Here is a 15,026-nt window from a genome sequence, read left to right as displayed (position 1 = left end):
AGAATGTGATTAAGAGGGATGGAGGAAGAGAGAGTTGAATGAGGCAGGTACAGGGAAGATTTAGGGGAAGGGATAGAGATGGGAAAATGAGAGGGAGGGAGAAAAAAGTGTAGAGAGGAAGTTGTTGGTAAAGGCAATAGAAGGACAGAGGATAAGGCAGAATGAAAAGGAAGAAGAGAGAGAGCAACAGTGAAGACGGATAGATAGAGAGTGAGAGAAAAGTGGAGCGAGAGACATAAAAGTGTGATTTAAGTTAATGACATGTCACTGACTGACTACTTTATGTCTGCCATTATAGGCCTGTGTAGGGCATTATCACATTCCCCTGGCAGTGTGTTCATGTGCGTGCTTGTTGATGTGTCTATGTGCAGGAAAAGAAACAGAAATGATACTGCATGGCCATTATAGCAGGCATGTTTGGTTATAAAGTTTTCTCTGCCAGTTATGCTCATATTTTACTGAAACTCCAACAGAACAGTTTGTTTTCTCCCTGCTGACCTCTGAAGTAACAAAGTCAGTCATCCTTCTCAACAACCAATCTGAAACGGTCAAGATTTTGCATATCGCTGTTTTTTAAAGCCAGTGTTTTCCTCAGGCCCATGATGGATGGAAGACATTACAAGGTAGCAGAGATGGCCAGTGCATGGGGAAACAGAAATGGCCAAAAGATGTGTTGAATGGGCTCTCGCTGCTGAAAGAATGGCAAAAGTAGTGTGATATATAATCCAATTTCTGATGTTAAAATAGGGTAAAAAAAAAAAAAAAGAACGCAGGCACAGATACCTGATACGTGCCTCGTCCTCCTCTCTTTCTCTCTCTATTACACACACATGCAGGCACACACACAATAGCATATTGTTTTGGTGTGATTGTGATTTGTGTGGGTGCTGAAATAGCCCTCCCAGATAAGAGCATATCTGTCCCTCTCAATGGCCACTACGATGGCAGCAGAGAGAGGCCCTAACCTAATAATGATACAGTGGAGCCGGGACACACACACACACACACACACACACACACACTGAAATGGATTGAAACTCTTTCTTTTACCATTTCTATTACACACACACACACAACACAGACAGTCTAATTAAGTTTTATCTATTTATAGTATTGAGCTGATTATGTTGGTTGAAATTGTGTTTGTTTGCAAGGGCTGCAGATGAAAGCTGAGAGCCTGTTACTCTCTGATGTTATCACCCACACATCACACTCTAGTGTTATTCTATTAGGACCGAGTGTGTTTCTTTGTGTGTGTGTGTGTGTGTGTGTGTGTGTGTGTGTGTGTGTGAGTGATGTTTGAGTGGGAGACAGAGAAGGAGAATATGTATGAAAAGTAAGGGCAAGAGTGTGAGTGCACATGAGAGTGGGTGTGTTCATGCATGTGAAAGAGACAGAAGCAGAGCAGCGAAACGGACAAAAAGTATCAATAGAAACAGTGGATGGATTGAAGGACTGCGAATTAACTGAATTGTTCATTATTAGATTTCATAAATGCAAAGAGAGAAAAAAAATGTCTGTACTTCCCTGTTCTTTTCCATGAAATGAGGGAGTTATTTTTGCTCTGACCCACCTTATGACCTGTTGCATAAGTCAGTTTATCACTGCTAACAAAGTTGGCAGGATGACTTCTGTGTTTTCACATGAGTCAGTCCCACGAGGACATGGCCCAAAAGACCAACAGAAGTCTGAGAAAATCACAGAAAAAGATACCTCATCTTTCTTACCCGTAATCTGACAGCCGTAAAGCTCGAACCGCAGCGCGATCCCATTTTTCCATGACTGGGGTCTGATTCGTACGAAGCGGGTCAGGACCGGCTGTGGGATCCGGTTGAGGACCACCTCTGTGGCATCAGTATTGGCATGGAAAACCTGTATATATAGAGAGAGGAATAGGGGACATTTAGGAATACTGGACTGTGGCAGGGACTCAGGGAAGTGAACTCAGTCTTCCAGGAAAGTGACCCAGGAAAACATGATTTTGGTTTGAGTTAAAATGGCTACCGAACATAATGAGTGCAACGACTTTCTTACACATTTACAAACTAAAGTAAATCAAGGGTATGTGGGAGAGCATTCTCTTCTCATGTCATGTCTCATATTGAATTAACCACACACACACACACACACACACACACACACACACACACAGACACACACACACACAGGAAAACATCATCTACACTTGTTCACTAACAGAGAGCAAAGAAAAACATATTCTGTCACCCCTCAATGTGCACACACAAATAATTATCTCTGAAAACACACGCAAATACCTATAAAAGGAAATTAAATACAAGCTCACATGGCCAGGAGCACTCTTCATCTCTTGACACCAGGACTTTCCATGTCTGTCTATCAGTCTCTGCCATCCCTCTTCTCACCACAGGAAAACACAGCGAGGCTTCTGCTCTTCTCCATAACATTCACTTTCTGTCCCCCCTTTTTTCTGTCTTTCCCTCTGACACCTCGTTCTGTCTCACTGCCATGATGATATAGTGCTGTACATTTAAGAAAAGAAATCCATCCTGTTTTTTTTTTCTTTTTTCATTACAGCAGACTGACTCTGTGTCTCTAACACTCGTTCTATCAGGGCTGAAAACACAGCATAGTGTTTATAACAGAGAGCAGTGAACCTCATTCAACAGAGCCAAAGGCCTTGCAATTACTTGCTTGGGTACTCATTTATAGATGTTAGCTTTGTTTTAAATGGGTATGTATTTGTGTGTGTGTGTGTGTGTGTGTGTGTGTGTGTGTGTGTGTGTGTGTGTGTGTGTGTGTGTGTGTGTGTGTGTGTGTGTGTGTGTGTGTGTGTGTGTGTGTGTGTGTGTGTGTGTGTGTGTGTAAATTCATTTTCCCTGTTGTTTTCAATCCATTAAACTGCAGGCACCGTCAAGGCTGACAAAATATGGATGAAGGGGGTTATTGACTTGCAGGAACAGGAGCAGGCTACAGGACCAGCTGGGAATTGAACCCATGACCTACTGGGTGTATGATACAAAGTCAGCCCCGGTGAACTTGTGTCCTCACAATGGCCTTAATACCAGAAACTGTGACTGGTTAAATGATGGAAAAATGCCTTAAGGCCCCAAATGACTTAATGGGATTGGGGTAGCAGAGTGTAATTACAAGTGTGTGTGACGGTGTGCGTGTGTGTCGCTGCCAGTGTGTGTCAGTGTGTAAAAGTGTAATTATGAAGTCTCACTCTTTTGTAGTTGGGGGCTGGTGGGTGCTTTCTGATTTCCCTTGGTGCACACTGAAACATTTCTTCAGCACATTTACAATAAACATGCACATAGACACACACACATTCACGTATATATCTTTGTTCATGTCTTGCGTGTGTACATAAGAGTGTACATACTAAGATTTCTTTTGTGTGCACATGTGTGTTTATGTGAAGGTCTAACCTTGTCACTGTCCTTTACCAGCAATTAAATTGGGCATGTTTGTGCTTGTGTGCGCGTGTGTGCGCGTGCGTGTGTGTGTGTGTAGCAGGCACTTCTGAGGACTGTATACATTCTGACCACGGCTGTGAACCTGGTGTTCATTTTTTCTCTATTATCTGTTTTTTTCAGGGTCACCAAACAGAGTTGAAACTCCATTTCAGCTGCTGCTTGATCTACAGATACACCTAATGACTGTTGTTTTACAGTCTCTCTAGTGAACTCAAATCCCTTTGATTGAAGGGCTACAAACTCGATAATGAAAATTGCGATGGTTATGGTTAGAGGATTATCTTTAAGGCCAAAAAGAAATAATGTTACAAATATCAGAAGCTAAACTAACATTACACTGTGTGTCATATTTACTAAAACTGCTAGATGTTTCCAGTTTCACTCCTCACAAAGCCTACTGACAATAAGCATACTGGTATAGGCTATTTACTGGGCTTTAACTATGGGCTGATATTAACTGATAACTCACTGATAAATGAAGGTCTAGACCCCACTGCTACAGAGGTGCTAGAGTATTTTATGAGATACTCCTGTGGGTTGTATCAAAGTGTGTGGTCATTTAGGTTGGAAGACTTGGTTTTAACACATCACCTTCACTAGTGTTAACCACCCAAATTAGGACATAAAAACTATTTGTCTGCTTAACAAATAAATGCTTAATACAACAGATTAAACACACTTCCTCCTCCTGGCTCTGCACTGAGAATCCACAGTCAGGAGGTGTAAGGGGATATGTAGCATCCCTAAGGTCTTAAACTCCTAAATTCACTCCTAAGAGGCTCTGTCTAAAAGGCTTCAATAACAATCAGCTAATGGACTACACCTGCAACCCAGCTCAGGTTATTATGTGTGTGTGTACGTGTGTGTTTTGTGCAGGTTTGTTAATGGTCCAATGTTTCCACCTGCATTAAGAGACGAGGGAAGCTGACACCAGGAACACTGTGAGCAGATGCTTGACTTTACACCTATCTCTATGCCTTCCTGTCTCTGTCTAAAAGACACAAACACACACACACAAGCACGCACACACACACACACACACGCGCACACACAGAGACTGTTTTTATCTCTTATGTTATGTTAAGACGTTAAAACCATGGACCGAATACGGCTTTCTATTTTCACTTACACCCACCTGCTCTATACACTAATAATAGTTTGCAGGGGAGCTGATTCTGGTTTGTAGTCAAAAGCCAACTAACCAGGTCTAGAGTTTAAATGCAGGATAGCAAAAGCATGACAAAATATGTTCAGCTGAAGGGAAAAAAACAGGTGTGTGGTCATGTCATGAACCTGCAGGGCCACAGTCAGTCAGACAGACAGGACAGGCACACTGAATTATTCAAATGTCCGTGCTCAGTGTGTTTTGTGTGTGTGTGAATGTGTGTGGACAGAGTTATAAAATAGTAAAACGTCCCTTATCTCCTCCCATTTTATCGTCTGAGGACACAGACACAAACACACACACACGTATACACACACACACACACGCGCACACAGACTTTCAGGGAAGTAACCTGTCTTTGACAGTTGAATATGAATGTGTGCTGGTGGATGTGACAGTCTAGCCCACAAATCTCACAAACCAAATGACATATGGTACCCTTATAATATCCCTCTTTGTCCCTTCTCTCTCTTTTGCTCTCAGGTTTTCCTTCTTCATTTGTCACAAACTCTTTTCTCCCGCTCTCCTTTGACCTCACCCTCCCTCCTGCCTTTCCTTCACCTCGTATCTTTCCTCCCTCGATTCTGTCATTTTATTTTCTTTCCCCTCTCCTGACATTTTTCCAGGGTGTATTGCTGAGACCTCTGATCTATCCAGAGGGACTTATGGTCAACACCCTTGTCTGCTATTCTCATTATTCCTCCTCTCCTCCCTGCCTTCATTCATCCATCTATCCCTCTTTCTTTTTGCTCCATGGTTCCCCTGTGAACACTTCCCCCTTCTGCCCCTTTCCTTCAATCATTCGCCCCCCTATGAACCTCGCTTCTCTCCCTCTGGTTTCCACCTCTCTTCCTCTCTTTGCGCCATTCAGTTCCTCCTCGCTCTCTCTTTCTCTCTCTATCAGTTCGATGCTTGACTGGTTGACCTTTTGCTTGTGTTTTTCTTTCTTCCTTTCTTTAGAAATTTTTTTCAACTTTCCTTCACTTTCCTCTCATCACCATCCTTCTTCCTCCATTTCATTCCACCCACGTCTCCCTCCTCCATTCCTCTCTCTTCATCCATCCTCCCTCCCACAGATTAAGGTGGGAATAGGAGGTTTGGGTTTTGGCCGAAGTCCAGCGTTGTAATGACCACAGACAGCACTGCCTGCAGCAATTCAGGAGGGCCACGTAATGACATTTGTACCACATCGAGCTTAAATGCATCTCGACTACATAGGGCTCAAACTTCTCCAAGGGAAGATTGAGACCTAATCATTCCTTAACTCCGGACCTTGGGTCAGTGAAAATCACTGGTTTTCTCTTGTCATGTGGAAAACGGCCAATTATTCTCATTAAATTATACAGAGTTAAATATGGGTTATGCAGACCATATATAGTGCAAGGTCTTATGAGCAGTCAAACGATATGACATGACCTGCTCATCATTAAGGGAGAAATGACTGCTGTAGTGTACAATTAGTAGTGTAAAATTAAGTAATAGACAATTTCTTAATGCAGAAAAAGAAGAAAAGTTAAAATGCAAATTGTCTAAAAATCAACTACTAGCCCTGGTGTCTTGAGTGAGTATCTGTGATTTGTCAGCCTGTCAGTACAATGCAGGACCAAATGCTGTATGAATATCACATCCTCCTTCTGTCCAAAAAGTTAACATGTATTCCATATGTCCCATCTGGTTCACAACAGGCCTATAATGACATTATCAAAAACATTACAGATTACACAAATCACTATGATGTCGTGTGACAGTGAAACTGCCCCTATTGGCTGTGTTCCACATATTTAAAAAACAGAGTGTGTGCCTGTGTGTGGTTGTAAATCTATTTTTGTGCACATTTATGCAAGTATTTGTTGCACTTTGCACGATTTGAAGGAGCAGAGACAGTACATATATGCTGTGCTCATACTTATCGTCGAACTTTCTCTCCATGTGCCTTCTATTTTTTAATGCCTCTTGCTCGTAAAACGCAAATTCAGAAGTTCTTCCAAGTTAACACACACGCATGCACACACATTTACACACATACACAACTGTCACTGCAGCCAAGCACAAAAAGCATAAACTTGCCTGTTTACTTCATGATGACTTTCTCAGACATATGGGCAAAGGGAGCAGAGATGATGCAGTGTTGAGGAAACAAAAAAGAGGAGCAGTGGAAAACAGTGCAGGAGCGGAAGGACAGGGTGAATGAAGATTGCGAAAGAGCAAGAGAGGCCACAAGGAGGGAGCAATTGATTGATGAAGATGTTTTGAGAGAACAAGTGAAGGGGTGAGTGAATGAAAATGTCAAGAAGAGATGGATGGAGAAGTGGACAGGACAGAGCAGGTTCAACACGTTAAACACGAAGGAGTTAACACACTTTTACTGTATGTACTTCTAGTATCAAAAGTCACATTAACTAATTTGATACAAGGCTTTAAGGTAATTAAAATAGAAAAATATCACATCCTTACAACTGATCCCTGGATGAAATGATCTAGAATCTGTTCTCAATTCTAAAAAACAATTGCCTTGAATTATCCTGTGAATGCAGACACAGCACTTTACACACCCAAACTATAAAACACTCTGCCAAAAGATCTTTTTGGCTGTAGCTGTTGAGTGATTTATGCATCTTTCTAACACAAAACACACAGTCTCACTTGCAACCCTGTAAGAGCCTGTCCGGGTGGCAAGGCCGATGCTGACTGGCCGTCTGAGGTGTGTCAGCTGAGAAGGGACATTAGGCACAGAGATGCTGACACACTTGTTCCATCAGCAGATAAATGAACACTCTCCTCATGTTTTCTTTGTTTTGTTTTGTTTTTAGCTGCCTCTGCTATAACACCCCTCTACCTCCTCTTCAATCTTTCCCTGTAATATGTGAAACTGTGTATATACGTAGATAGTGTATGTCTGATTAATATCCATTATGCACCAATGAGGCATTAGTGGATCCAATGCGATGAATGACAACCCTGAGCTGAACCATGAGATTACTTCACAGACTGAATCACCAGGGGGCCACATGGCTCAAAAGACCCTTGCCAGTTGGCTTGGATTTGTGTGATGTGCATGTGTGTGTCTGTGTGAGTGTGCGTGTGTTTGCAAGTCAAGAGAGGGATATTAGTACCAGAAAACTGCAGCTGATTTATTAAAAAAACCACTCCTCCACAAACACAGAAACATACATACGCACCCACATGCACATTCAAATGCAGATGCACTCACACACAAACACACACCACTCTGTGTATCTGGGCTATCAGCTCTGCCATGGCTTTCCAGGGTTATGGAGAATCAGGCAGAATTATAGGTTGTAACACCAACAATCTAAAACATCATCATTTATCTGTTTTACATGTTGTATTTTAATGTTTCATTGCACGGTATTAGCAGAGAATTACTGATTGACAGATGTAATTGATTGTTCAGGTATTAGCTTAATAGTTGTAAAACTTGCTTTACTTGCTTCCTTGTCCACCTTCTATTATACCTCAGCTTAATGTTGCTGACCCCCTTTCTTTATAATTAACAGTTTTATTCCACCAATAACTTCTCTGGGAGATAGTTTCAGCTATAAGCCTCATAGGATCTGCATCCACAGAGAAACCACTTATTTCCCCCTAACAGCACACGGAGCATTTGTAAGTGCAGCATACATCTGTGAGTGTGTGCATGCATTAGTGTTCATGAAGGAATATGAGTTCATAGCGCAAAGCTAGACGTGGCATTAGACCACAGGACAAACATATGCGACCACTATAGCAGGGATAGAATATGTGTGATGGAAAAACCAGCTACAACCACTGGAAAGCTCGTCTGCTTTAATTGCAGTTGCAACCATTTTAAAGACCCTCAGTGCTGTCAGCTTCTTGTGTATCTGGCACCCACAACTGTGGCTCACACACCTATGACACATCATGCCTTAACACCTTAGAGACAAGCAGCTCAGAAACATGTCCAACCTGGTCAACATTAGGCCGAGCTCCGACCGGTTCCTAATGGAAACCAGATGGGATGTGAAAACCAGACTACAGTGTAAATGTAGTTGCATTCTATGATGTAAAGTATCACTTAGAGCTTGGAGACTAAAACCTCTAAATGAAGCCAACTGAGTAGCGGTGGAACGGCTGTAATTGCACACACTGGTTGAGTTTTGGGCTTGTGGTCAACTCTTGCTGCATATATTCCATCTCATATTTCTTTCTACCACTCCCATGTGGCTGCATGTTGAGGCATGTGTGTCACCTAGCAGCATCTATACTTTCTTTAGCCACCCCAGCTGTGGGGCGAAAGCAATATGTTTGTTTGTCCATGGGTATGAACCTACCTTGTGATTCTTGCCATGCCTGTAGACCATCCAGTCCTCTCCGTTGGTGCTGACCTCAAGTTTAAAACTGGTGACATAATAAGTCTTTTGAGTTTCCTTTGAAATGGCGCCCTGCGTGGCGATGCCTGTGAGGACCTTCAAGGTATGGAGGTCCACCTGTTTAACAGAAGGAGAGAAGACGGTTTAATAAGAGTAAAAATATCATAAATAAAACATTAAAGAATGAAAACAAGCTGGGCCATTAGACTAAATGCTGAAGCTCCTAACAAATTAAACTAGTTAGATACACCTGAACAAATCAACATTGCACTCTCACCTTCACCACTCTTCCTTACCCTTTGCTATCTCCTTTTCTCTGTTTCTCTCCTCTCTGTGTCTTTCTTCCGGCAGATCGATAGTAATGACCTGGGGCTCATTTTAATTTCCTACCATACAATAGCCTTAATCACCTCCCCTTCCTGATTGTAGATGCTATGCTACGTGTCCGGCATGCTGCTAGCTAGGTTGCATTATACGTGGACAACAATGTGTGCTGGATGTGGGCTTATAACTGCTTCATTTGACTAGATGCACAGTTGGTGCCCAACACGAGCACATCAAGCAGAATTATGCAGCTGTCTAAGTCTTAACGGTAACTAATTAAAAAAAGATGCATACATACATATAAATACATTTTATCACCCTCAATGAGGATCATGTCATATCATATATATATATATATATATATATATATATATATATATATATATATATATTGTATATATAGTAACTGATCCAAAGTCAAATTTTAGAGATTATAATATTAATTTCCTGTAACGTTTTGTGGCTGCAAATTTCATTTTGGCTCTAGTCAAGGAACAACAACATTGCTAAAAGCCGAAAGTATTCACTACTCTTCACTAATCTTCAGTATAACATGTAGTATTGGGAAGTTATAGTATTTAGAGATCTAGACTTAAATTAATAATGTTGTCCTTATGACTGGAGATCCAAAACTGTCATTACAATGACATTTTAAATGAAAAAAATGAAAAAAATAGGGGATGCAGACAACGCAAGGCTGCAGACAGTTTGCTGAGGAACAGAAGATGAGAAAAGTTTGGCTGTAGGTTACAACATTTATTCTGCTTCAGTGGAGCTGTTGAAACCTGTAGATTAATCAGAACTTGTTTTTTTGCGTTTGTGTTTGTGTATGTACATATGTATGTGTGTATATGTGGATGTGTTTGCTGTGTCTCCAAACTAGGTATAGTACAAAACACTGGGAGAGGTAAAATGCTGCGTTTGTTATCTGTCAGAAGGACAGGTGTTTCAGATTACTTGCTACACACACACACAAACACGCAAGCCTGCAAGCTTACGGCCAGACCAAGATCCACAAAGACAATTAATCGATAGTCTGGAACAGAGGAGGGAAGCAGATTAGTAGAAAAGGAAGGGTACAGAGCGAGGGAGAAAAGAGAGAGAAAGTAGAGAAGGTGAACAAATGGGAGATACAGAGAGAGATGTGCTAACTGAGGCTTCCCAAGGAAGATTCCTCATCAATCAAAGAGCTGTTAGAATAACGGAGCCACCAGTGTTCAGTCTGCAGCACACCTCACTGGCCCACAATAGAATAGAATAGAGCAGCACACTATACCTGTGAGCTACAGAGGGGAAAGGTGCCCTAGAGAGAGATTGAAACCCCACGCGTGGCTTTGGAGGCAACATGGCTGTGCATGTTTTAGCTGCATGTGCACTTATCAAGAAACACACAGTGTCACACACACATCCATAAACACACACTTACACAGAGTTATAAGAGACCAAGGGGTGCAAGATGCAAAAGGGCGAGGCACGTTGGCATTTATGACAGCTGTTTGTCAAGACATGAGCTAACGTGTGCATACACACAAACACATATGCACAGACACACACACATGGGCTTTGCTCTCTGCTAGGTGTTAACGCAGGGGAACAGCTGAGACCAACTGTGGAACGCAACGACCTGACCACAACACTGGTGGCCAAGAGAGATGGAAAGACAGCAAAAGAGTAATAAAGGCAGCATTTTAATCCAACTGTCAAAAATAAAGTTGTAAAGCTCTACCACAAAAAATACAATCCAAAATACAATACAATCCAGGGGGGTATTAATGGATTAAGGAGATTACAAAAGCTATTGTAATTTCAGAACATCTTTATAAAAATGTGGAAAGAGTTTTTCAACAAATAAATCATGTCACAAAATCACAAAATCTTTCGAATCCGCTAATTTGCGAAGTGGCCTGGAGAGTGTAAGCTGTCAGCAGCAGTGGAAGTAAGACAGGAAGGAATTGTGAGACTGATGAGACCTTGGCCTTGTGCTGCCTCCTGGCTACAGTCCCTTCCTGTGTTTTTCTGGCATAAACTTTCTGACAATCAGACCCACTGCTTTTATCCTACATCTGTGTGTTACTATCTGTGATTGAGACATTGTTCTGTAACGTTAACAGAGGATGTGCAATCTGTGAATTAAAAGAAGAGAAACTGGCCCCAACAAGAAAGTCAGGTTTAATACGTCATGTGCTGCTAAACATCATGGTTTATCTTTGCCTGGTAAAGCTTTACTCTTTTGCATTGTTGTGAAATTTTACTCAGCAAATCTGAGAATCAACATATATAGTCAGCAACTAGTAATGAACAGTCCTAGACTGGGGTATGAGACCCCACAAAAGTGTTTCTAGTTGCTAATTGTCTTGGGTCACAGGAAGACTAACAGGAAGGCAAACAAGAAGATGAAGACCTGACTTTCAATTCACAATTCAGAGTCAATAAAAAAAAAGTTTACTGACCCTGAACAAACTAAAGCTGTAGTCTTCCATGAAGCTATGGGAAGGTGACACCCAACAAGATAATCTGTTGTTTACAGAAGGCATCACGCTGAAAAGTGCCTCGCTGGCCTGTTTAAATCCATTTCTGTCTAAGGGGTGAGTGAACCTCACACTCCCTTTCCCCCTCACCCAAGCTGCCTCATAACTCAGGCTTGGCAGAGGAATGGCACAAAGCTGGCACTATGACAGAATACAGGAAACAATGCCTTACCCAGGCTTCTAGCTGCTAAACCTTGATATCACTACACCTCCCACTCGCTCTCTGTCTCTCACCCTCTGCTGCATTCGCACACATACACTGACACAAATATAGCTGTGGTAGAGTTATTATGTGTGACATGTCAACACAAGGAAATAAAAAACAGATGTGGCTAAAGTACGTGTGGAGTCTGTTTATAGCAGAGTCAACTTCTGTTTTTAAGAATAAAAATTTTAATTTTGGGATTGTTAGGCTTTTGAATTTTTGCCATATAATCAAAACTTGCTGAAAATGAGCACATGTAAACACGTGGAAGAGTTATTATTTACATCAAAAAGCCTTTATGACCAGAGCAGTGACTTATTCATTCTAGACATTTACCACAATTTGAATGAAAGTTAAGGAACAACTGAATCCTACAGCACAACATCCACCTATTTCCTAAATATAGGTGAGAGCACAGTCTTACCTGTATGTACTCCCTGTTGCTATCTTCACTGGGCGTCCATGCATTGTCATTGTAATTAAGTCGGGCTTGTCGTGGCAGCCAGTGTTCGTCATAGAAACTTGATGAGGCTGTGATCCGGTCATCTGTGATCTTTCCTGACTCCATGCCGAATGCATTACTACAATGGAAAGCTAAAGAAAAAGGAAAATAAATTTTTCTGACCATTTCACCAGTTTTAAAATTTAAAAAAAGGTATGAACTTATACTTACTCTCACTGACTTCCTTGTGCGTCATGTTGTAGCGAGCTGAGAAGCCATCTTTAGCCACAGCCATGTCGGTGTGGAAAGACAGAGAGAGGATCCCAGTCGATGACTGGATCTCAGGAGGAACCCTGATCCCACAGTATCGACCAATCAGAGGGCCCACTGTCAATTAAATGTAAATGAGTGGATTACTCAGAAGTTTGTGTAAATTCCACCGGCAACATAAATGGCAGTTCATTGTTTGACCTCAGTCTCACTCAACTAAGCGGCAATATGTTTTTTTATTCTATTTTATTATATATTACATACTATATTTTAATATTATTATTACTTCATTTATCTATACATTTGCTTATATCCTTTTCTTTTTCATCCATTGTCGCCATCTCTGGATGGGACATGGTTTTATGAAGTGTACTATACAGTATACTGTGTGTGTGTGTGTGTGTGTGTGTGTGTGTGTGTGTGTGTGTGTGTGTGTTTATGTGTGTGTAAATCCAAGGATCTAAGTGATTCCTCTACTGTCTTCCTCTCTAATACCACAACTTGTATGTGTCAACACAGAAAGATGAGTGTGATTTAGAGCCCTAGGGTGTGTTTGTGTGTGAAGGGGTGGGAGCACAGAAAAGTAGATTCATCCTGCTACTTCCTCTCTCTATCACACAGATATGCACACACACATACAGGAAGGCTTGTGGAGGAGGAGGAGGAGGAGGCAGAAGACGAGAAAATAGCTGGCTATCGATCAGCGCTATTGATTTTTGCCTTCCTTTTTAGAATGGGTGGATATTTGAAATAGGGCTCTTGAGCAAATAACTGTAATAACTCTTTTCTTGATGGTAGTGAGGAAAACAGGGAGAAGAAAAAATCGGAACCCTGCAAAACCATACTGTATGTTCTACCACACACATACAAATTGTGTTGTCTTCTCTTTCTGTCCTGCAAAAAGTGAAACTCAGTCCGTCAGCTTTCATTCTCCTCCTGTGTCATTCTGTCTCAACCTCCTTTCATTTTATTTCCTTCCTTCCTATCCTTCTTGCAGTCTCTCGCTATCACTCAGACCAGAAGTTTGCCAGTTGTCATTCTCTTTCTTTACCACACCCTTTTTATTGTGTTTATGTTGGTCTTAATACTGAAATATTACCTTGACTTCATTTCACATCTTGTTTTAAAGAAACAATATGTGATATTTTATATATATATATATAAATATGGTCCAAAACGTTTTTTAATGTGGAGAGGTTCTGTCAGAGCCTCCTGTGATCGAGCACTGCCAACATGCTTTTGAGTGAGGCTGGCCCGTTTACCCAATAAGAAAATTTCAAATATTTCTGCTTGCTTATTAGGTTTTGGAGCATTCTCTTTTATTTTAATTTCATAGCAAAGCTAACATATCTGTAGCACAGGGCAGAGTGTAGCAGGGCATGGGGTGGGCGTAGCAGAGTTCATGAATTTTGAGTATCGCTAGCTTAAATTGAATACTGCAGCTTTAAGCCATCTGGGAAAGGATTTTTTCCATTCTCCTTTTAACCTTCCTCTTTTCATTGTACCATCTTTCCGATTCATCTTCCTCCCTCAGGCAAAATTCCTATTTGTGGTTGAAGAAAAAAATGTTGTTCACTTTTTGCTTGGCTGATTTTCATCTGAGAAGATGTTTCATCTTGTTCAGTTTGGTAAAATAAACGGACTGATGGCTTAGAATTAGCAAGTATCACACAACAAACCACAAATAAAATAATCATAAGCTAAAATAAAATCCCAAGGCAAATATTTATTTTCCGAGACAAATCTTCCCTCTCCACACTCCAACTTGTTGAATTCCCTTCAGATCATCCTGTTTCTCTTTTCTCCCAGTCCTCTGTTTGCAGGCAGACCAGAGCTCCTCTGGCCTTCCTTTACATATTTCGACATATCCTTGCTTTGTTCTTGTCTTCCCAGCAGTGGAGAACCTCTCACTGCCCTTCCACTACTCTTCTTTTCCTTGAAACTACATCCAAGGTCTTTGTGCCTCAGATTTGTCCTTCTAAACTCTTCCATTTTTTTCTTGCAGCTAGACCAGAAATATCCCAACCCTCTACCATTCCTCCTCTCCCCTCCCTTTTTTTCTCCCTCTTCTCAGCAACTCCTATTTTATTTTTCCCTTGAAAAGTTGAGCTTTTCTCCACAATAGGTGCCAACATGTAAGCTTAGCTTTCATCTACCAACGCATAGCTGCTAAAATAGTCACTACTCCACCTCAGTCAATAATGATGTAGGCACAAGCAGAGTACACGTTGTTTTCACTTAGCTCTGTACAAACTCATGAGATGGCTGTTTTCATCAGGATC

At 41.3% G+C, this 15,026-nt stretch overlaps 1 protein-coding gene across 5 annotated transcripts in view; it reads right to left on the bottom strand.

Moving 5' to 3' along the window:
* LOC137132765 (neuropilin-2-like) overlaps window positions 1–15,026 on the bottom strand; it is an 88,770-nt gene that overhangs the window by 41,372 nt on the left and 32,372 nt on the right. For all 5 annotated transcript variants that reach the window (XM_067515689.1, XM_067515690.1, XM_067515688.1 and 2 more), the window contains exons 5-8: window positions 12,706–12,861; window positions 12,457–12,626; window positions 8,937–9,092; window positions 1,728–1,872 (exon numbers count right to left, since the gene is read on the bottom strand). In XM_067515689.1, the coding sequence (XP_067371790.1) occupies window positions 1,728–1,872; window positions 8,937–9,092; window positions 12,457–12,626; window positions 12,706–12,861 (627 nt within the window). The remainder of the gene's footprint in view (window positions 1–1,727; window positions 1,873–8,936; window positions 9,093–12,456; window positions 12,627–12,705; window positions 12,862–15,026) is intronic.

The sequence above is a fragment of the Channa argus genome, chromosome 9, assembly GCF_033026475.1.
Source record: "Channa argus isolate prfri chromosome 9, Channa argus male v1.0, whole genome shotgun sequence".
NCBI lineage: Eukaryota > Metazoa > Chordata > Actinopteri > Anabantiformes > Channidae > Channa > Channa argus.
Note: the sequence above shows the minus strand (reverse complement) of the source record. Positions and strands in the feature narration are given on the sequence as shown.